This window comes from Gekko japonicus, unplaced genomic scaffold (assembly GCF_001447785.1).
Source record: "Gekko japonicus isolate JY-2015 unplaced genomic scaffold, Gekko_japonicus_V1.1 scaffold22, whole genome shotgun sequence".
NCBI lineage: Eukaryota > Metazoa > Chordata > Lepidosauria > Squamata > Gekkonidae > Gekko > Gekko japonicus.
The window spans coordinates 2,166,623-2,190,746 of record NW_015175971.1 but is presented as its reverse complement, the minus strand read 5'-3'; the positions used below and the strand labels follow the sequence as shown (position 1 = coordinate 2,190,746).

The following is a 24,124-nucleotide window of genomic DNA, read 5'->3' as shown; positions in this document are numbered from 1 at the left end:
ATAATTCATTTTTTTTTAAAAAAATCAATGAGTGGCGCATGCCAATGCTCAGGTTTGCAACTCTCACTCTACTGAAGTAATTGATCCCTCTGTGGTGCACTCCACCTCCCTCCCCATCTCTCCTTCCCTCCCCAGCAAACCCCACTGATCTTTGAAGACAAAAGACTAGGTAGCAGAACTACCTTGGCTTCGGTATAATGGGTAGGGGACAGAAAAAGAGAAACACTTCCTAATGCCAGGTGGGACCACTTATGTGCAGTTTGACAGGGCTGACCCTAAGGCCAGTTGCTGTAGATAGAGGGGAAAGTATGGAGCCCAATCTCAAACTTTCTATCTGGAGTAAAACACCGATTAAGGTTCTTTCATTTTCTACTTATGCTGTGTGATATCCCTAAGGCACGCAGCCCAGCAGGTTCCTTCAGCTTGCCTGAAAAACTGATACCAGCACAGGTGAATGCAGAGATATATTCTGCTTTAGCAATTCTATTTGCAGACAGACATGCAACAGAACGTCACTATTTGGCAGAGTTGGGAGCTTACTCAGGGCCAACCGGGCAGTCTGCAGCTGGGCTAGGATTCTAGCATGTGTGTACCCAATGCAACTTGCATTTTACATGATTCTGACAGCAAGATAGGGTTGCCAGGTCCTCTTCGCTCACTGGTGGGAGGGAACTCTCTGGGAGGGTGGGGGCGGGGCGATGTCACCATGCACAACTCCTCCGGTGTGATGATGTCACACAGAAGTGACATCATCACACCGGGACGTTGCACCAGGTAGTGGATGATGGGGGCAGGCCTTCTCCCACCAGCCAGCTGGCCAGTGGCGGGCAGGAGCCCACCAAATCAGGGGATCCCTCGCTCCCACCTAGGGGCTGGCAACCCTACTGCAAGAGGAAGCCTTTTTTCACCACAGTAGAAAAAGAACAGCTCACTGTTGCCTATCGGTGTTTTGGCTGATTGTAAAATTGAGTTCTGGATGTGTATTTACTTGTTCATTTATTTGGGATACTTCTGTGCTGCTTCTCTAGGGGACTTGCTTGAGGCAGGTTAGAAATAATAAAAAATTATCTGAAAACAGGTATTTATTGAGGTCGAGTCATGTCCTGTGTTATAAAGAAAATAGGTATATGTGGGGAAATAATTTTCAGACTTTACTACTTTGCCCCCCCAAAACAAACAGGCACTGGCAATACCACAGCCTGTAGACTCACTTTCACCCTTCCTAAATAAGCTTCAGCTTTCTATGCAATGTGTCTATACCTTAAGAATTCAGTATTGCACAGTACCTTTGTAAAAGGTGATCCTCAGATAATCAAATTTCAGATTTCTATGCGTTATGGAAGTATCTTACCTGTGCATCAGAAATAACATATTATTATTAATTCTGATACGCCCATTTAAGTTAGAAATGTTTCATTATGTGAAGTTCAAATTAAGGCCTTTCATTTTTTGCACACTGGGTTTTTAATCTCAAACAAACATCTCAGAGATGCGTTTTATATATCAGTTATGGTGCAGTATGTTTCCTTTCTCCATTCGTTATCTGGTATAGGATTTTTCTTTCAGGAAAGCTATTTAATATCTGCGATTGGGGGGGGGGAGCATTTGTTCATAATTATCCAGACGTAGAGTGGAATGAAGCTGGTACAAGAGCAGCATGCGAAAAATGTATTTAAGGTCTATCATCCCAAAATGCTGCTAAAAGCTATTAACCAGTACGTGTTAATTGCCACAGCATTCATATTAATTTTCACTTCAGGCCCGACATTGTGGAATATTTCCCTTGATACGTTTTAAACAAAGTTTAATTTAAGGAACTGCTTCTATCAACACTTATGAAAATTAACAGCCAAGCAATTAGTACTCATGAATTATCCCTTCCCCCAGCTTCATTGTTAAAAAACAGTTGCTAACAAAGAAATTATTGTGTGTTTTTTTTAAAAACAACAGGTCTGAGGACATGGGTATCTAAAAACCACGTTCTCTCTCACTCCTACCCCCAGATCCAAATTCTTCAAAGCTGTTCTTCGGAATCAAGCCCGCAGGACTTTATATTCATCATCGGATGTTTGCAAGTCAGCTTTATCTTCTTATATTATTAATTATATCTACCCAGCCATAGCCATTTGGGTTAGGATGCCAAACATACTGGGAAAACCATGATTTCACCTTGCCCACCCCCCGCCAAGGGATGTTTGTCACCTTGCAAGAAAGGAGTTGGAGAAACAGCTTTAAACATCAGTGCAGATGTCATTTAATCACAGCTAACACAAACTGTGGTTTTATATCTTGGTATGTGGCCAATCCCTATTCAGATGTTAAATATTCAGATGTAATGCTTTCCGTGTTTAAGCATAATGCACACATAAGCCCTGATTGTGGCAAATACTAAGGTGTGGAGGGCCTGTGGAAGGAGGCAACCATATAAGGTGTAAGATAACCTTCATCTATTTTCACAAAATAGGTGCCAACCAGCATCGCCATCTATTAGGGAACATTTGTGTCATTGCCACATTCCAGAAAGATAGCATGTAGACACCAAGATGCAACACTTCGCTGTGGGTTTGTCCCTTTAACCCCCCCTCCCACAAAACTATACATGTTTTGTACCAGTAAAAACATCTTAACCAAAAATGATGTTATTTTACTTAAGAACCCAGCTGATTAGAATTAGTGGGTAAGTTTGCACACAAAGCTAGCAAAGAAAATCCCAGAGAAACACGAAGTATGGTTTTCTCTATTGAGCTGAGAGAGGAAACTTTTAAATAATGATTTAATTTTTTAAAAAAGAAAAAGAATCAAAGCCTCAGTTCCAATATAAAAGAGGATTTCGAGAGTCACCCCAGCCTCTAGAGTAAATACATAATTAAGTAGGGTTTTTTAAAGCATGCTTAATTAGGCCCCAAAGCCCCCCTTAATAGACTCCCCCATCTCTCCCCAATTAGGCACCACTTTCCCAAGAGACTCCAGAGGCTCAGTTAATTATGCAAATAAGGCACATACTATTCCCAGGAAAAGAATTATGAATATTTGTGGAAAAACACATCTCTTAGCATGTTCAAAAAACAAAACAAAACAAAAATCCCTGCAAGTTTCAAATTTTTAAAAATACTGAAGAGTCCCGAGAACAGAAACAGAATCAATCAAATATTGGTTCTGGTGCAGACATGACAAAAATGCTAGATGATTCTCATTACCATTACAAGAAAAGAAAAGATGACACAATGCAAATCAAAGCCAGTGTTCATTTGCTATGGTGGGTAATATCTGTAATGATGGCTCAGCTGGGAATGGGTTTGTTATACTTTAAACTCAAGAGCATGCAGAGAAAGCTGCAAGAAAAAGCCCGGCTATTTTAACTGCTGAGGCTGCACTGTCCAGTGCAACCACTAACAAGGCTGCCAGAACCATGATGGCTCTTCCTTTGCTTTCAGAAAATGCTCATTTTGGCATTTTGTGATCAAAGTGCCAGCTGAAATTTCAATTTCAAAATGAGGGCTTTGGGCCCACAAAAGTACCTTTTTTAATACCTAAAGAAGACACTGATGCATTTTGCACATTTCTGTAACTTCAGGCTTTTTGTTGTTGTTCAGTCGCACAGTCGAGTCCAACTCTTCACGACCCCATGGACCAGCTCCCGCCAGGCCCTCCTGTCTTCCGCCGTCCTCTGAAGTTGGCTCAATTTCATGTTCGTTGCATCTATGACACTGTCTAACCATCTCATCCTTTGCCGTCCCCGTCTTCTTTGACCTTCAATCTTTCCCAGCATCAGGGTCTTTTCCAGTGAGTGCTCCCTTCTCATTTGGTGGCCAAAGTATTTGAGCTTCAGTTTCATTATCTGGCCTTCCAGGGAACAGTCAGGGTTGATTTCTTTTAGGATTGACTGATTTGATCTTTTTGCAGTCCAAGGGACTCTCAAGAGTCTCCTCCAGCACCATAGTTCAAAAGCATCTATTCTTCGGCGCTCGGCCTTCCTTATAGTCCAGCTCTCGCAGCCATACATGACTACTGGGAATACCATTGCTTTGACCATGCGGACTTTTGTTGGCAGGGTGATGTCTCTACTTTTTATCATGCTGTTTAGGTTCGCCATCGCTTTCCTCTCAAGGAGCAGGCGTCTTTTAATTTCATGGCTGCTGTCACAGTCTGCGGTGATCTGGGATCCCAGGAACGTGAAGTCTGTCACTACTTCCACGACTTCCCCTTCTATTTGCCAAGGAGTGATGGGGCCGGATGCCATGATCTTAGTTTTTTTGATGTTGAGCTTCAAGCCCACTTTTGCGCTCTCCTCTTTTACCCTGAGCAAGAGGCTCTTGAGGTCCTCTTCACTTTCACTTTCAGGCTACATGACGGTAATGTGCTTTACACGGTAGCTACCCTTGGAATCAAAGTTCAAAACGCAGCTGCCTGTTTGCTGACAAGGACTAGCTGTTTCCATAATGGGATGCCAGTATTCAAACAGCTTCAGTGGCTTCCTTTTTGGCTTCCAGGGTCAGTTCAAGGTGCTAACCTTTAAAGCCCTTCGTGACCTGGGAGCGACAAACTAGAATGGCTGCCAATTATGCTCCACTGGGGATTGCTGGCTGAAGGTCCCTTTCTTAGAATTGCACATTTGGCTGAACTTGGCCCCATGGCTTCTCTGCCCACCCCACCCCCCCACACCTATGAAGCAAACCTCCCTGGGAGATGCAAGAGCTATCCTCCTTATTGGCCCTTCAGGAAGGCAGTAGAAATCATTTCATTTCAGAGGATTTTTTTGTCTGAATTGATTTGTGCCAGGACTGTTGCCATATATAAGGTTTCATACTTTTAAAAATGTTGTTTTTAATTTGATTGATTGCTATCCATCTTGGGCGCACTGGGGAAAGGCGAGATACAAATCTTTTAATAGGTAAATGAGTTAATGGGCATGATCCAGCCCAAGTCTCAGTGATGCTATAGCCACCAGCACTCTCCCTTTATTTTCTATTCAAACCCAGCTTAAAACACATATGTGAAATGTTTGTGAAATGTTTGCCTTAACCAGGGGTCATTTCCTACAGGAGCACACAGGAGCGGAGCTCCGGCAGTAAAGAGCTCAGGGGCCGGGCCCATGCAACAAGCCCCCCCCCCTGCTCCCAGCAGCTCTCAGTCAGAGCAAGAAGCAGCCAGGTAAGTTGCAGAGCCCCCTCCCGGCCCCCCGGCCCCAAACAGTCCAGTGGCACCTTTAAGACCAAGTTTCATTCAGGCACAAGCTCTCCCTCCTCTGCGAGGACAGATCTGTGCGTCCCCCCCCCCCCCCAATAGCTAGCAATCCAAAACAGTCCAGTGGAGCCTGAGCAGTGGGCATTGCCTTCTGACACACTTCCGATGATGTCAGGGTGTGTGGCATATGCAAATAAGTTGTGCTAATGAGTTATGCTAATGAGCTCCTGCACCTCTTTTTTTATGAAATGACCCCTGGCCTTAACTCTTTAAGCTTCATCCCCTTCAAATAACACCAAGGCCACACAGTTGTTAACTTCATTTGCTCCAGCCCAAACCCTTACCTCCTCAACCTCCCTCCCTGTCCTCCTCTCCACACCATTTTGATATAAATTTACAGCTACTTCAGAGAAGCTTTCACAAGTGAGGGGTTACCCATCTTTACTATTCCAATATAGCATACAGGTCTTTGCATCTCCTGAAATGTTCTAAGCAACTGTGATTCCTGTGACTCAGCAACGAACAGTGGAACCAGCACCCTGGTGAGCATTCAAGCATTAGTGGTCCAGGAGATTTGCAGTCAGAACCAGGTGGTGAAGTGTTTTTCACCAACTTGTGTTCATGCTTAGGGAGGTGGTACAGCATGGTGCTATGAGAATTCCATCCTCTCAAGTCAACAGAAGGTACTTTGCACCGAAAAAGTTCCACCATCAATGGAGTGGATCTGAAGGATCCCACCCATTTTTTGCAAAGAACCTGGAGTACTGAGTGATATAAATGACAAATACTATTAGTGCTATCTCCAATATTTTCCACAACTATTTGATGACTGTTTTCTCTCTCTCTCTCTCTCTCTCTCTCTCTCTCTCTCTAGTTGTTGTTGTTGTTATTATGTTATTATAATTAAATTATTTGCCTGACTACATGTTTGTTATGATACATTTGGGGTTTTTTTTATAGCACACAATTTGTTACAAATGCTTTTGAGGCTCCCTTCCTTGGCTGTCATTATTTTCACATGAACTAGCACAACTCCAATACTTGGTAGATTCTGTTACATATCTGACACACACCAAAATTATGAGGTAGAAACTGGATTTTCACCCTAGTCAGCTAGCTGTAATGTTTTATAGACGGGGTTGGGGGGGGGGGAGTCATGAGTTTGTAGGATGAATATATTGTCCACATTTTCTCCAGGTCCCCAAGGAATACAAAACTCTGTCTCTGTTGAAACCGACATGAGATTTCCATAAACTGCAGGACTTGGACCTTGCAGGGATCTAGAAAAAGAGTTGATTTACCCTGCTTGCTCCACAACACTGGTTTCACAGCCTTCTGGCAAGACAGTCTAATGATACAGGATGGCCAAAGTCTACACTGCAGAATGAGAAAGCTATCTCTCTGCATTTGGTATGAAACCCCTGCTTTGTTGAGCCAGAAAACACACATACGCAGTAAGAACGAATTATCCCATTCTAGTAAAAGCAATATTTGCAGATATTAATAGGCAGTTATTTCTGAAAAGAAAAAAAAATCATAAGGCACTATGACTCCACAAGCAACTGTAATACATGTAGGCATTTTATGTACTTTCAAAACTTTGCTAAACATGTCTGTGGTATTAACGCTTCACCGATGGGGGGAAGAATACCTTTGATCTGCCTCAGGGCAAGATGCACTTACATCTAAGTATGAAAACTTCCCACAGGCAAAGGGCTCTGCTTGGTGTCGTTTAAAACCACCCTTTCAGTGCTGCCCAATATGTCATGAAATGCTTGTCACAAATAAATGCATGAAGCTGCCTTATAACAAGGCCAAACTGCTCCATGTAGCTCAGTGTTGCCTGGACTGACTGGCAGCAACATTCCATGATCTCAAGCCGAAAAAGGTCTTTTCCAACACCTGCCACTTGAGAGCTTTTAACTGGAGAGGTCAGGGATTGAACCTGGGACCTTCTCTGTGCAAACTGTACTCTGTCACTGAGACACAGCCTTCAACATGTTCCTGAAACTTTTAGTGATGAAGAAAGGTACAGGAAATAGTGGACATTACTTTGGCTGGTGCTTTGATCAGTAAGGAAGCTGAACAATCAACAATATTTCTGCATGAGTTAAAAACTGACTCCACATCTTTAGAGTTCGTGCAGACATAGCCAGCTCCTCTCAGGGAGGGCGCCACCACAGAAAAGTCTCTGCTTTTAACAAATCAAGCTCTTATGATAGAAATAAAACCTCTGGGGAACTGAGCAGTTTTTGTGAAGAGAGGCACATTTTTAAAATGTCCTATACAACGTCTTCCCAGAGGTTGAACATGATTGCCCTGGTGTGACTGAAAACTTGAACAAATGGCTCACATCACTCGCCATTATAGTATAACAGTAAAGGATGCAGAGTGCAGACTGAGAGTCAGCATTTTAGAACGGGAATGCATTTCAACTGAAAAACACAATGCAAGCTTCCACTTTGGGGTCCTACTGCCTCTTAATATTTTTTTTAAAGAAAGGGCAATGGTCTAACTTACCTTGCCATCAAATTTTGAATATTCATTGAACGGGTTGTTCAGCTGCAGGGGGCACTGCTCCAGCCGGACTGAAAGGATCGACTGCTTCACAGCATGTGGAGGCTTTAATCTGAAGTTCTTCTTCTCAAAAAGCAAGCTCAGCTCCTCGACTGCAGTTTATACATATATATAAAAAGAATATGTTATGATGTGCACGGCATGCTGCCTCCAGACTGGGGAGGGGGGGAGAGTGAGTGTAAGGTTTTGCTCTTTTCTGAGACCATCTTATACGTGGCATCTGTAAAGGCACCTCTCTGTAGTGTTCTGGGGTGACGTGTGTGATGCCCCCTCCTTGACTTCCTTATCATTTCCTACTTATTATCACTGCCACCAAAGGCTCTTGCTTCAGAATTCTTAGTTCAGGGGTGTCAAACATGCGGCCCCGGGGCCAGATCAGGCCCCTGGAGGGCTTCTATCAGGCCCGCAGTAGAACTGGCTGTCTTCTGCTTCTTCCAGTTCTGCTGCTGCGTAATTGTAAGTTTTCAGCTTACAGATACACATCTGAACAGCATACTCAAGATTGCAACAGCACAGACATTATTCAGTGCAAGAGGTGTCAGTTATCAGACACTGTTAAATAAACAAAATATTGCAAGAGTGCTACTGTTTTAAGCATGTTTTTATTTTAAGTAAAAAAAAAACACCTTTGTGTTTGTGTCCTTTATAAAATTTATATCTCTACTACCTGGCATTACATTTTATGACACACATGGCCCGGCCCAACAAGGTCTCATTTATGTCAGATCTGGCCCTCAGAACAAATGAGTTTGACACCCCTGTCTTAGTTGGTCCCAAAGACCAGGATGGCTTAGTTATATTTTGCAGAATGACAGAATGGTCATACGTGGGGGTGGCTCTGAGGTAAAAGGGAATTCTTTACTCTAAATAAAATAGTCTTCGTTTAAATAAAACAGTTTAGTCTTAAACACAAATAAAATTTATTTAGAAGTATAACAGTAAAGGTCATAAGCATAATGGTTTCAGATAGGTACAGTTCTTTTTTCTCTAAAGTTCCTTAAATAGACCTAGCCACAAAGGCTTATTTTCTCACTTGTCACTTAGGCTAATAATTTCCACTAACACAGGTTCCTCACACTCCACACAGCACCTCACTCAATCCCCTTCTCACAAACACAATCCCCTTCTCACAAACAAACTCTCTCCACAAACAAGTCAACTCCACCCACTAGGGCACAGCTACGATCCCATCACAACACACATCAATCAGCCACCCAGCCCCCTTATTCTACAATCTTACTCTGCATTTAACCCACAGGCACATATATATAAAACATATCACAGTGAAGGATTACATATCAAAACATCACAGTGAAGGATCCAGAACACAAGATAAGGGACAGCAGCAGCTAGACATTGACATGTCCCAGGCATAAGTGCAGTGCCCACAGGACTAAGAAGTTAACAACTTAATTGTTGTTGCTTGTTCTGTTGATTGCAAACTCGCTTGCTGGGCTGGAAAAGCACCATATAATTTTTCACAAAAAGTATTTATTTAGAAGGTGTATATGCCACCTCTCGAGGTCAAACGTTATACCATAAAATTAAAAAAGCAACCACCATAAGAATCACCCAGTATTAAAAACAAGCCATAAAACTGTTAAAACAGCATTCAGTGGCCTAAAATGATATATATAGGTCAAACCTCAGTCTAAAAGCAGGCAGTAAAATCAGGGGGGGAAATGGATTTTAGAGGCCTGGATAAAGAAAAACGCCGTGGCTTGCATTTCAAAAGACAGCAATGGGTACAACAAGCAATGAAATGCAACGAAAAAGTGAGGAACAGAGAAAAACCTAAGGGGTGGGGTGGGTAGGAGAGTTCTGCTTACTTTATAAGGACATTTTAAAAAATCAGGATGAATGAATACAGCTTGAAACCTGTAGCGTTTTTGCCTATTAGCAATAAAGGCTCTCTTTTCTGAATCTGGTTGGGTTTGTGTCACATCTGCTCCAGCAGCAAGTTGCCCCCAAAGTCAATCAATCACTGCTGGTGGATCGGCATCCAATCTGCCTGCCCTCAGCTCCCAGCTCTGCTCTTCATCCGCCTGCCTGGATTGGTGCATGTCCCAAAGATTTACATGCTGCCCCTCCTGAGGATTGGAACTGCTGCAGAGGCAGATTGGACGGGGACTTCCAAAGCTGGCATTGTGGGGGGGTGTGTGTGTGGCTTCATTTGTTAGACTGCCAAATTAAAACTTGTCAGGCTGCGACTAAGTCATGTCTTCTGCTTAATTTTTGAGCCAGCAGACCTGCCTGGGTATTGAGATAGAGGAATAGCAGGTGCGGGCACCTGGAAAAAAAAACAGAGATACCCAGTAGGGTTGTGCAAGATACGGGTTAACTCAGAAGAGTACAATTAAATTCTCTCTGCTAACTGTGAGAGCAAATATGCCAACGTCTAGGAACAGGCTTTGTTCCAGCTATTATGCTTATTTTAAAGACAAAAAAAAAATCTCATTTGCAATTATGTTCTTGCCAGCACTGTACAGAGTTCTTTCTTGCGCCTTTTTGGAAAGCATCGTGTCCCCTGGAGTTCCAGGCATGCATTTCATAGGCTTGACCACATGGAGTGAGTGTTTCAATATGTAGTTTTGTTTCTCGGCAAACTCTGGGGAGGTGTCGCTTTATTGTCTCCTCAGCTGGCACAGACCTCGAGAACATCTCTAGATTTTGCCGCCACTGTTTAGCGTGGCATCTGCTTCAGTGGAGTTTTTTTCACTCGAGTTGAAACCTTGTGTAATTCTGCAACCACCTGGGACAACAGCACCGACCAGGGAGGAGAGAAAAGGGCCAAAAGATCTCCAGTATCCTAAATTTAATTGCACTGCCTGCGCCAGGGTTTGCAAACTGGGAGTTCGTTTGCACCCTTCCTGTTAAGTGGGATTCTAAATTATACATCTCTAAAACGAACTGTGGACAATGCTACCTAGGTTTTCCCCATAGCCATGGTTTGCAAACCTGCTTCAAATTATGGGTTGAATGCATTTGGAGAATTTCCACAAGCGCAAGGATAGGGGATTTTTGCCACTCCCTCCCCTGCCACAAAACCTCTGACTCCACCCTCATGCTGTTCCCAGGGATCCCCTGTCCCTCAGGAACAGCATTTGGGAGCAGAAGGGGGGGAAGACAGAAATCTTTTCCTTCCATGGAAATTTTCAGATGGATCCAAGCCCATCTTTTCAAATCTTGAGGAAAACTAATTAGTATTAACTATGGTTGATGCACATGAGGCAACACCATGGTTAAGACTGATGCACATGAGGCAACACCATGGTTAAGGCTACCAAGGGAAGTGAGGGGTGAATTTGCTTGGGAGAAAGGGGGAGAGAGGATACTTGCAAACCCATGGAGTGTGCCTGATTTGCAAATCATGGTTTGCCGGAAGTCAACGTCTATGTCAGCACCAACACAAAGTATTGTGAGGTGGTGCACAAAGAATAAACCAGAGTCAGCCGAGCTGCCTAGTGAGCAATCGGAGGCAGAAATGATGGACAGGAATCAGAGCCAGAACCATTAAGGACCGCTGCTACCCAAGCAAAGTCCCAGGCTAAAACAGAAGACTTTGCCGTCCTTCCTATTCAGGACTAGCCACTAACTAATCCGAATGGATGGAGTTACTCCAGGACATTTTATTGTCTTTGGAATGCTCTGCCCTATTTTCCCAGTGACTCATCACAGAAGAAAGCAATGCGTAGACTGGTGGATTCCCGCTTTTCAACCATCCCCGTCTACACTGCCTTGAGGTCCCTAGAGGAAGGGCAGGATACAAATGGGGGTAATTTTTTTAAAAAGCATTTTATGTAGAGCTATGCATCAATGCATGTATTGTGTGAACAGATGCAAAGCACAAACTGGAGATGAGACTGGATTAAATGTTCAGTGGTACATGGAAAGAGGTTTTTTAAAAAAGCAGACATGTTTTCAGGTGTATTAATAGAAGAATCCAAGATAGTGTGCCCAGAAGGATTAAAGGAACACTGTTTGTAATTCCGCAAGCCCCTTTCTGAAAAAGATATTACAAAGGGCAGACGGTTCTGTGAAGGGCAACTGGAGTGAAATATACAGTGGCTTAAACAGAAGAATGGATTAGGTGGCTCCTGGTTGAGAAAGAGGTGCAAACAAATCTACATACTGAAAAGAGTCCAAGGAGCTTTCGCAGGTTAGGCAAAGGGGAAGAAGAAGCCTGTTGTCTGGACTAGGAAACACTGGGCAAGAGTCGAAGAAATCTGGAAGAGGTTCTGTGAGGCCTGAGGGGGCTTTAGAGGTGAGCTCCGTCATTCAGTACCTTCCTCTCTCTGTGTATGGCAATACATTTTTTGTGGGAGTTTCAGAATCATGAGGTTGGATCCGCTGATGCACCAGCAGAAAGATCCTTGAGCCAGAAGAGACTGCTGCTGCTAGTGGACAGTGGAGTGTATCTGGGGGAGCCAATCCAATTTGAAATATTATAGGAAGTCAGCTGCTCACATAAAGAAAAATAATCAGAAATTTCATGAGGTAGATCTGTGTAAAGGTTACCGAACTGGACTTGGAACTGGGAAACTGAGGTTCGAATTTGCAATTGAAACTCAAAACACACATGGCTGTATCAGTCCCCTGCCATCAGGAACAGTTCTGGCATGGGTAGGGGGAGAGGCATGGAGGGGGCAGCATTTACATCGGGGAATGGCATGGGAGGAAAAGACATATGTACAGAACAAATGGAAAAACACAGAATGTAGCCTTCTGCTTTGGATCCTTCCTGGAAACTGAGCAGTATTTTTGAATACTTTCCGGGAGAAGATAAATGTTGTACTTCTGTCACCAAGCACTGGCTCGTTTTGGGGTAAGGCTGTTCTTTGGGTATGGCGGCCCCCAAGCCATGAAGTGCACTAAAGGTTTAAAAAACTCAAACAAGAAGCCATATTCAGGAATCTCCCATGTTCTATTTAGCTCAGCCCTGATGCATGATATCCACTATCTCTCCACCTAGCCTACTTCACAGGGTTGTTGTAAGCTAAAAATGACGTAACATCACATGCATTGTCCTGAGTTCCTTGGAAAGATGCAGATGCAACAAAATAAAATGAAAATGAGCTAGTGCAAGTCAATTCCATAAACTTAACTCATTCTTTGGAGCCTAGCCATAGTATGGATTTTACAGATTCTGTAAATGTTAAAAATCTAGGCAGCTGAGAAGACACATGAAATCTTGACTGAAATTCCAGCATCCCAGATGAGAGAGAGGTGAACTAAGAGTCCCAGTTTTCCCCATCTTATAGCTTACAGCAACCTCCACTTTTAACCTTTGAACAATGCTTTGAACAGAGTCTAAGCTAACCGATTGTGTGGAATAGGTGTTTCAGGATTGTTAACCTTTGCTGAACCCTTGCCTTGAAAAAACAAAGTAAAGACTAACGCAAAACATCCATTAAAAGTTCTCCTATAATGACACACCCATGTAACTGGCAACATTAAATTGCATTGCACATGCTGGAAATAAATATGGATCGCAAAATGCTTGAAGCAAAAATTAAAACATGAGAAAGTTGGGCTATATTCAGACTTCATGACAAAGCATGGTTTTTGCAACAAACTCTGGTTACTCAGCCTGTAACAAACCCTGGTTTGTGCATAAATCACACTGCCTGCTTCTGCCCACCTCTCTGCCTCCCCAGGGGGGAAGACATTCTTCTTATATTGCTGGCTCTGTGACCAGTAATCCACAAGGGCAGTACTACTCAAAAAGTTATGGAACAAAATTTGAGTACAGTGGCATCTTTAAGACCAACAAAGTTTTTTTATTTTTTATTTTTATTTATTTATTTTTTTATTTATACCAACGGCTCAGGGCGGCTTACATATGGCAAAGCCAGAGTAAAATACAATAAAGCATATAATAAAATACATATTTAAAACACAATAAAACCATCCTATCATACGGTGCTGAGCCTATATTTAATCTTCCAAGATGGGACAACCACCTAAATTTGATGGCCAGCTCTCTCAGCAACGCGGTCTCCTGCTACGTTGTTCTACCAGGCTGGGCCAGTCCCCCTTTAACAGGGCGGTCCTTCAGGTTTAATTCTGGGTATAAGCTTTCATGTGCTTGTTGGTCTTAAAGGTGCCACTGGACTCAAACTTTGTTCTATTGCTGCAGACCAACATGGCTACCCACCTGAATCTATCAACAAATTATGGTTTGTGAATTCAGACATCACAAGTCACATTTACAAGTCACATGCAGAAGGTCCCAGGTTTGGTTCCCAGCATCTCCATTCAAAAAGGTAACCAGGAGCCAATCAAAACAAGCCATGGGCATAAAAACAACTCTAAACAACCATTAAGTAGCCTAAAACAAAACAAAACAAAAACCAGTCCTCAGGCTAGAGGCAGACTGTAAAACACAAAAGTACAAAACTCCTTAGTTAAAAGATTCGGATGAAATAAATCTTTTGGCTTGGAGGCTCAGAGACAATAAAGTAGGCACCAGGTGAACCTCAAGCAAAAGGACATCCCACAGATGATGTGGCACCACTGAAAATGCCCTGTCTGTAGTTCCCAGCTGCCTCACCTCTGAAGATGGAGGTGTAGAGAGTTGGGGTTGGGAGACACAACTGGTGGGCTGGACAGTAAAGGAGCAGGTAGCCTGGCTTTGGTTTAATTGCTGAAGAACCTCTCCCTGTATGCCATAAAGATACTGTATCTTGTAGGATTTTGAACCATATTCCAGAAAGGTGGGCACACTCCGTTCCTACAGGGCATGAGCCAGGCCTGTTGGGTGTCACTTGCTGGGATCACACATGAAGTAACACTATAGAAGACATGGGGGGGGGGAGAGAGCAGATGAAGAGACAAGGGAAGAGGAGGATGCGCAAGCCCAATGCTTTGTGACAAACTGTCAAATCAAGGTCTGGTGCTTATCTGAAATGGCCCACTATGTGCCTGTGTGAACTCAAGATCAATCACTCCTCCCCTGCAAGCTTGTATTTTGGGAGATGATATGTAGAGGCAGGTGAGTAGCACTTCAGGAAAGTCTGGCCACTGTTCTTGATCATCTCATGGTGGAATTCCCCAATAAGTTACCGAGAGACACCAGGGTTCCATGGACCACAGTATGAAAGAGATCTGATGCTGGTTATATGATGGTTGGTGGAGTTTTTGTTTGTGTTTGTTTATTATGTTTGTTTGTTTATCAGTGTTTGGAAAACCCAATAAAAATTAAAAAAAAAAAAGAAAGAAAGAGATCTGATGAAATACCTACAAATTTGAATTTCCCCCTCTATTTTTTTTCTGCCCTGTGTGACTGCAGCAACTGTGGCTGTTTGCTCTTTTTCACATGAAATTTTACAAACCAATGATTTTTTGTAAATGAAAACAACCATTGCAATGTTAAAGCCTGGCAAATCATTAAGAACGGTATTTCTTTTCTTTTCTTTACCTGAATAGGATGTGTTTTTCTCTTTCCACTGCACGTTCTTGCATTTTATCTGATTCTGTCTCTCTTTCCGTAGCCGTTCTAGTCTCTGAGCTTGAAAAGAAATATTATAACGATAAGTTTGTCAATGAAAGTTTACTATAAACAAAGACATAATTAACTACCTTTCTATGAATAAAGATGTTTTATACAGCGAATGTAGGGTGGGGGGGGGAAGAGCCATAAAATTTTAAAGGTGGCACCCCTGAAAAGCAAATACCAACAAAAACATGAAAATGTTCTTGATTTATAATTGAAATTAGAGGATATAAAACATTAATAGAGATCATAAAGATAGTATTAACATGGAAGAGAATAATAAAATGTGAAAACTTCTGTGATTAATATGACATTTCATTATATAAATCATTAATAACGGTCTTGAAGGAATTTTAATGCACAAATGAACTGAAGTGAATATTACATTACAGGAATAAAATTACTGTTATGAATTACTCTCCCCGTTTCAAAAATTAAAGATAAATGAACTCAGACTAGACTATTAAAGTTTTAAATATAAAATCCTTTATCTAAAAAAATCGTGAAAATTATAAAATGTCAACGCTATATAAATTAGCATCGCTTTTTCTTCGGTGTGCCGAAACAGTTTATAGGTAGTAAAAATAAATGATTTGTATCTTCACAAACATTAGTCAAATCTTTAAAAATGAACAGCATTTTCTCTTTACATATCTTTCGACTCTACATCCTCGAACAGGACACGCTCACATAGGTGAAATATTGGCATCCGAGAGGCTGGATCTCCTCTGGCTCCTTAAATTCTCCCTATGTTTTGATGTCAGATTTATTTTGGGAGACAAAAAAAAAGTCAATTTAATAATCTGGTAAGGAAGACTGCCTTAAAAGGCACAGGCTGCTGGAAACTAGCATGGCAGCTATGATGACTAAAAGGTAGCAGGAGAATGAAACGGTTGGGGGAAATTAAATTTATATTTTTGTGTGTAAACGAAAGAGAGACTTATCAACCAACTAAGCAATCTTAAGCGAGAAATGAGATCCTAAGCACATATACAAAGAACCCAAGACCACCTGAAATCAGAGACACTTATGACTGAATAAATGTGCTTAAGAAACGTGCTTAAGAAAGGCTCTTTTAAGATACTGTAACAGGAAGAGAATTACTGGATGTAAAGGCAGACAGTGGGACTCCTGTGCGTTTAATTGCTGCACAGCAGAGGGGGGTTCAGGAGGTGCACCTCTTTCTCATCCCTACCTGGCAAACTGCAACTCCTGAATTTCCCTTTTCTATGCAAATGTTAAAGGATGCAGGAACCCTATGGTCTGACCTGTGCATCTGCTCATCCTGCAGAGAAAGGGAATAAAGTGGATGCATGGAGGGGGGGAAGCAAGTCCCCATCTTGCAAACTGGCTCTCTGACCCAAAAAGGCTGCTCTGAAATACCATACAAACAATATTAAAATTACTTTTCCATCTTGAGCAAAAAGGACTGAGTGTGCACTAACAGTACTATTGTTACATCTACCATGGCTCTGTGCTGTAGGAATAACCAAGTTTAAGTTGCACCACAATAAGGTACAGAGTGGGATCAGACATTTGTTGCTACATGAATGAGTCTAGGACTGTGGGGCTCACTTGAGCCATTCTACCTCCTCTCTCCTGTCATAAGACAAGTACTTCAATATTTGCACTGCATCTGAAACGGCCCACTACGATTTGCACTTACCCTGAAAACAAGGATGCTGAACAGCAGCATGAATTTGGAATCCCAATTTCCAGGGCATACGCAAGCCAGTCAACCAGCTTGGATTCAATGGTAAACTATGGTTTGCTACATACAGAGGAATAGCCAATTATGTTGCTGCAGGAGAGGGGAGGTGGGATCATATGAGCGGCCCCAGGCTTATTCATGGAGACCCATCGACAGGCTTTTGTCTTTCTGCTTAGTTGTGGTGAATGGGAGGAGGAGCTGCACTTCCCCCCCCCCCAAGCATCTTTAATGATAGCTTTGGGTTATTTTGTTTTCTTAAAACACTGTTTCCTGTTCATAATTGGGCAAGGTTGCTTATTTCAGCAGAATTTACTTCTGAGCTCTAGGTGGTGTTGTACTACCTCTGAAATGTAGAAATTTAGCTGTCTGTATAACTGATAAGAAAACAGAATCAGGATCCCTTCCCATCTTTTGCTTATTACAAAGACTATAGGGGACACCATGTGTGCATATGATGGAGACTTCGGTGGCAAGGAAACAGTTTCAGGGATATGATGGAGAGTCCAGCAGTAAATCACTGTCCGGATCAGAGTGGGAGGGAGAAAGTGAAAGAGAGGTTTCTCAACCACGACCGAACACAACAAGATCAGAGCCTCAAACACATATTTACAAAAACCAAACGGTTCACCTATTGCTGGTGGGGATGAAGTACAGGTTGCAGAGAACCTTTCCTGAACTCTTCTGCCAAGGTACCTAGAGACTGCTGTGGCTGAAAAGCTGCTCTTTGGGTTGAGGGACCTTTTGGAATGGGGTGGGATGCAGAGGGGTGGGGGGCTCCACAGCACAAAAGAGTAACTGTCAGATATCCTCCCCACCATCACTTGGGTGAGCTTGATGGTGAATGTACCATGGGGTTGTGTGTATGTGTGCGCAGGGTGTCTGTGTTCTGCAGTTTCCCACTTTGTGCTGCACCCTGTGCCATTTCCATGTGTTCCCCCTCCTCCAACAAAGAGCTTTTGGGGTGTGCAAAAGATTGCAGGGGAAAGGAACTCTCTGAATTCACTCCCTTCACACACAGTATCCAAGCCAATATTTTTAGAATTTTCAGGAAGAAAGATGATTACAGCTACACATATGCTTGCTTTTTGTAGGATGGCCATTTGAAACACACATATTGTTAGCCTTCCGAAACTGTAACATACATTCTATCATTGCTATGAGATCCCCCCCCCCCCCGAAGAGACATTACAACCCAAAACTTATTGAAATACAGTAAAATTGCCTGGTTCAAGAAATGTTCCATGTACCCTCATTGTGAGGCTCCCTCCACCCTCAAGACGGTCTTCCTGACATCCACCATCCCACCACTAAAGCGTACAACTTGCCCACCAGCCTCATAATTGAAAAAGGGAGGGGGTTCCAGCACCCAGGTCTTCTTCCTTCCTCAGACTGCCTTCTCCCTCTCCGCCCCTTTTATAAGATTCCCTGGCCCCACCCCCACCTTGACAATCTCTAATCTCCTTTCACCTGCTCCATGTGGGAGACTAAAAAAAAGAAAGAAAGGGAAGCATTTCCTGCCTCTTCCCCCGGCTGCCTGTCACCCTGCCCTGCTCTTGCGCTCTGCTGCTCAGGGCTGCCTTGTAACTTCTGCCATTCTGGCCTTCCCTAGTCTGAGCTCAGCCTTGTCTTCTGACCACGTCTCTCCTCGCCTCTGCCTGGCTCTCTGCCTTATTCTCGGCTGTGTCAGAGTGACCTGGCTGGGTCCCAGAGACCTCACTATCCCGGCCTTCCTCGCATGGGTGAGTCTGGGCTTCCGCTGTCCTCAGCTCTGGCAGCTGAGGCAGGTCAAGATGGGGCCAGGCGTTTACTCCTGACACTCCTGAATTCTTCACTGCTCGTTGCCTTCGGCCTCCTTTCTGCCCCCCCCCCTTCAGCGGTATCGAACTGCCTGCCACTCTCAGGAACAGATATTGCACACTCCACTTGAATTCTACACTCTCAAACACTGTTCCCTCTAAGCTGAGTTAGTGTGAGCTAGCTCACAGTTTTTTAGACTCCGGCTCACAACTTTTTGTCTTAGCTCAGGAAGGATGGCTCCAGCACAAACTAATTTATGCAGTAGCCAAATTGCTCGCTCACAACTTTAATGCCAGAAGCTCACAAAGTAGAATTTTTGCTCACAAGACTCCACGGCTTAGAGGGAACAGTCTCAACATACGCAGTCCTGGGTTGAGTCCCTGATTTCTGAGGCTCCTGGTTCAAGCTCCAGAGATCCTGACGCAATTTCATGACAAGCTCACCTGTGTTCGACCGCCTTCTGATGCCAAAGTCCCAGCTTGAGGTAATGTCGACTGATTGGGAGTATACGTAACCCTGAGACTCGCCGTTGCTGCCCTGCGTTTCTGAGCCACTGTCCCCGTTGGCTGAAGAGGGATGGAATTTCTCCAAGTCGACATCGTGGTCAATCAGGACCATTTCACACATCCCCGTGTCATCACTGGTCACATGCGACTGTCGGATGTGAGCCAGGATAATGGTTGGGTTGTCCAAGAAGGCCATCCTGTTTGGGAGTTCTTCCACCTTCTCCTACTATCTTCTTTGCTCCATGCTGAGCTACACGCATGCCTAAAAATGACAGCATAACACACAGGATGCTTTAAAGAAAATTAAGGAGTATGCCTGCGTATCTTCATGGAGGTCAACTAATGGCTGTTGGCCATCCCCCCTACTTTGAACGTGGTTCTCTCTCTTCTTGCTGCAGACCCTCAGTTTGTCTCTCATGCCATTCCTGAGGGTCATCTGTCCCCAGGAGCAGCATTTCAGGGATAATGGTGGGCGGCTGCTCTGAGGAGGGAGAGGCAGGAATGTTCTGTCCAACTGAAACAAGTGCCTTCCGTGAGTGAAAACTTCACTCTGGATCTAACCCAGTATCTGGTAATCAGATGGTTCCATTTAACATGGAGGTTCGATTTAACTCTCATGGTTATTGTCTTTGTGGTTTGCTGTGTGTGCCTCCAGGCACCTGCCCGGATGCTAGTGGAGACAAACTAGACTGGACAGACCATTTCGACACAATGAATAAAAAAATACATGGCACAGTATTCCTAGTAATATTATTACTGATGGTTGTTTGGCTTCAGCAATGTCTTAACATCCTCTAACCATTGTCTGAGCAGTGTCTCAAATGTGCCTTATAACATCCTGTGTCTTATCAGCAGTGTTATTAACAGTATATTAACAAATATTAAATATCTTACAGTAATGTCTAAATGGTGATTTAATGTTGCCCTTCGTAATTCTTAATTAACTTTTTAATCATGTTCTAACACTGCGCTGAAGCCAATATTGTAATGTTTATTAAGTGTACAGTTTTCTTCTTTATAAGCACTAGTTTATTTTAACAATAAAAATAAAAAGTTAGGACTTAAAAAGGGGGGGATCTAATAATTTAAAAGCGTAATAATTACAACAGATGCACTGTACACCTTTCAAGAAGGGCTCACATGGCAAAACAATCTCAGATCTCTTTAAAACATTGTGTGCTGCCAACAAGCCCAAGAGAAGCTAAAATAAAGGACAAATTGTGAATTGTGAATGTGGCCATTTCAACTAACGTACCATGTATGTCTCTTATGTTTCAATACCAGTGGGAGAAGTCATTAATTTAAATTGGGGGGTGGGGTTCCCCATTCCTTTATGGTTTTGGGGTTTTTTTAGGAACTGGCCATAAGACTGCACACATAATACATTTCGTTTTATGCTTGACTTCTGTTATCTGTTCTGGATCTGAGACTCAGGAGGGTTCTAAAGCAAAAACAAAACAATATTTTGCATGCACGAGCATTGACAACTGGGGAGGGACCATGGTTCAGTGGTACAGCACCTGCTTTTCAGTGCGGAGGGTCTGGGTTCAATGTTGACCTCCTGTTAAAGGATATTAAATAGCAAGCTTTTTCTGCATGGGATTCTGGAGAAGTACTACTGGGCAAACCTAGGCCTGTGCTTTATCGTTTCAGACTGCAGGTGGGAACTTGTGTGACTGAAGGCTCCTACATGATTGCATCTACTCATGCCACAGTGTGTGTGCATCAGCAACAGAGTACCTGCTTTAAGTGCTGAAGGTTCCTGACTGGAATATCCACCTAAAGAGTCTGAGGAACAGCACAAACAAAAAACAAATAAGATTTCTAGGTTCGGGGAAGGACTACAGTCTGATGGTGGAGATTACATGATTTGCATACAGAATGTCCCAGGTTCCATCACTAGCACTTCGAGTAAAAGATGCTAAAAACAGGCTTTTTCAGGTGAAGGCTCTGGAGAGTCACCACCCAGTCAGAGGACAACATATTGAGCTAGATGCAACAATGGTCTGGCTCAGCATATGTCTGGGTTAGAATTCAACTGGATGCACCTGAGGGCCATGGGGACTCTTGGAGCTGCATTATGAAAGTCACTTTGTATGTAGAACATCCTAGATTTAATCTTTGCTACCTTTAGTTGAATGATCTCAGGTAACAGGCATGGAGAACAACGTTTCTCTGCCTGGGACTCTGGGAAGCTACAGTCAAATCAGAGCTGACAATATTGAGCTAGGTCCCCCACATTAAAAAAAAAAAAAAATCCCTGCACAGACAAATAGAAATCTAGGGAAGTGGTTCAAAACTAGCCTTTCCTCTGAGATGCTGGCTTTCTATGTGTAGGGACTTAATTGTTGCACAGAAACAGCACGTGACCCCTCATCTACAGTCTGAAGTGGTACAATCCAAAGTTCAGCTTACCTGCTGATTGTGAGAACTGGGCCTAAAAAGGAAGGTCTAAAGCCAGGTGTATGCACACGCAGGAGAATGAAGTAAAATGGACTGCACCACTCTACACTGTAGGTGAGAAATTCAAGTTTTTAACATTTTCCCATGTAAACAGTGATATAGAGAGGAAAATTTCCCACAAGTGAAAAGTTTTTTTTGGGGGGGGGGATTTCTCCCTCATGTAAGTGTAGTCAGGGCTGTTGTGCTGTAAATCAATCATTTCAGATCAGCTAAATGTGGGATATGATGCATGGGCAAAACCCAGTGCTTGTACATGGTGCATTTGCCTTCTTTTGCTATCATTATTTAAATATTTAATATTTTATTTTAATGCGACTTGGAAAATTTCCCAATTCAGATTTTCCACCCCAAACCCCACATCATTACATGCAAACAATCCCATGCAACAGCAAATCAGCACACTGGGGGAAGGAGCTCTAGTTAGCCTGTTTCCTGTGCTGTTAGTTTTCTACTTAGAGATTTTTTTATATATGGGAGAACATAAGAAGAAGAGGAGAAGAGATTGGATTTATACCCCGCCCTTCACTACCCGAAGGAGTCTCAGAGCGGCTTACAAACTCCTTTCCCTTCCCCTCCCCACAACAGACGCCCTGTGAGGTAGGTGGGGCTGAGGGAGCTCTGACAGAAACGGCTCTTTTTCAAGAACAGCTGTGCCAGAACTATGGCTTGCCCAAGGTCATCCAGCAGGTGCAAGTGGAGGAGTGGGAAATCAAACCCGGTTCTCCCAGATTAGAGTCCGTGCACTTAACCACTACACCAAACTGGCTCTCTACAGTATTCATTGTCTATTCCCGTGTGTTTGTGGTGGTACAATCCACTCAGTATTTCACCACCACATTTCGCCAAGTCTTGCTCTTTTTCCTAAATGCCAGTTGGCTGAGAGGAAGTTCCATGGGAAGTGTACCACTGAACAGAAAGACCCTGGACAGGTTGCTATCCACTGAGCTTCAGCAGTTGTAAGACTTGCCTGGGAGGGGGAGAGTTATTGGAACCCACCCCGCACAGATCTCTGTCCTCCCCCCTCCCAGCTAGTCTAGCACCTGCACTTCTTCTCCAGCCCTCCTCCCAGAAATCTTGATTCTCTCCCACCCCACCACCAATTATCATCCTAAACTGCACTGTTCACACCATCTGCTTCCACCTTCATGACTTCTTGCTGAGAAGCTGGCAAAGAAGCCATAAAAGAGGAAAGAAAGAGCGAAAGAGAGCCAGTGAGAGCAGTGACACACTCAGCAGTATTTCTTCATTCACCTAAGACTCCTCTGGAGGAGGAAAGTGATCCCCAGGCCCTCTGTGCTAATTAGATCTGGGAATGCAGGTGCTGAGATTAAAGCCACTTTCTTTCCTTGAGCCTGAATGAGCATCCAGTCACTGTGAAAGTCCAGTTTCTTTCACTGGGCTATAATTGCTTTAATGTAAAGAGAGAAGGTGAGACTGTTGTCCCAGGGCAAGTCATTAGCAGATGTTTAATGTTTGGCAACAAAGGTCACCCTGGACCTTTAACCACACATGCACACATTTTGAACCCAAGTGTTTTAACATTTGCAGAGCACACCCAGACCAAGAAGCTTCTGAAGACTGAGCCAAACTGGATGCTTTGGTATTAACTAAACAGGAGAGAGGGGAGAAACATGCACATAAAACAAAGTGTGATGCAGAAAGATGCTCAGACAGACATATACATGTGATCACACCCTCACGTGCTTTGGTTCCTTGCCTTTATTAGAGAAATTGTTAGATTGCCCTTCCATTAAAACAGTACCTGGAGAGGCTTACAGGAGGTATAAAATGCAAACACCATGTTTGAATTGGAAAGCAACAACGCAACGACAACAAAAACAAACCAGCAAAAGCAACAATCCTAAATAAAACCATTAAAACATCAACAGGAACAACTGAGTCATATGACAGATAAACCCAGCAGTTAGTGGAAAGGTTTTTTAAAAAACAAAATCCAGAAACATCAGAAGCTAGAGGGGTAACAGAAGAAGGTAAGGGGTTCCAGTGTCCAGCAGAGCTCTCAGCCTCTCACCACAATCAGTGAAACCAAAACAGAAAAGGTACAAATTATGTTAAATGATTCAAGTTTGCACACAGCCCACAGAATCCAGCTTTTCCCGGATGCAGACTTTGATTGCCTGGAAGAGAAAGCTGTAGAACTGGGGTGGCCAAATTTGCTTAACGTTAAGAGCCACATAGAATGAACGTCAGATGTTTGAGAGCAAGACATGAACACATATTACACACGTTTTTATTGAAAGAAAGGTGGAAAGAGAAAGGGGGAAGGGAAGGGAAGGGAGAAAAAGAAAGGAAGGAAGGAAGGAAGGAAAAAAGGAAGGAAGGAAGGAAGAGAAAGAAAGAAGGAAGAGAAAGAAAGAAGAGAAAGAAGGA

The 24,124-nt window shown here is 43.2% G+C and overlaps 1 protein-coding gene across 3 annotated transcripts in view; it reads right to left on the bottom strand.

Annotated features, from left to right (window-relative positions):
* The window catches only part of LOC107122931 (target of rapamycin complex 2 subunit MAPKAP1-like), a 115,014-nt gene that overhangs the window by 65,024 nt on the left and 25,866 nt on the right, over positions 1–24,124 (bottom strand). For all 3 annotated transcript variants that reach the window (XM_015426066.1, XM_015426068.1, XM_015426069.1), the window contains 3 exons: positions 19,208–19,532; positions 15,182–15,271; positions 7,705–7,853 (listed from right to left, as the gene is read on the bottom strand). In XM_015426066.1, coding sequence (XP_015281552.1) covers positions 7,705–7,853; positions 15,182–15,271; positions 19,208–19,466 — 498 coding nt within the window. In that variant the 5' untranslated portion in view covers positions 19,467–19,532. The remainder of the gene's footprint in view (positions 1–7,704; positions 7,854–15,181; positions 15,272–19,207; positions 19,533–24,124) is intronic.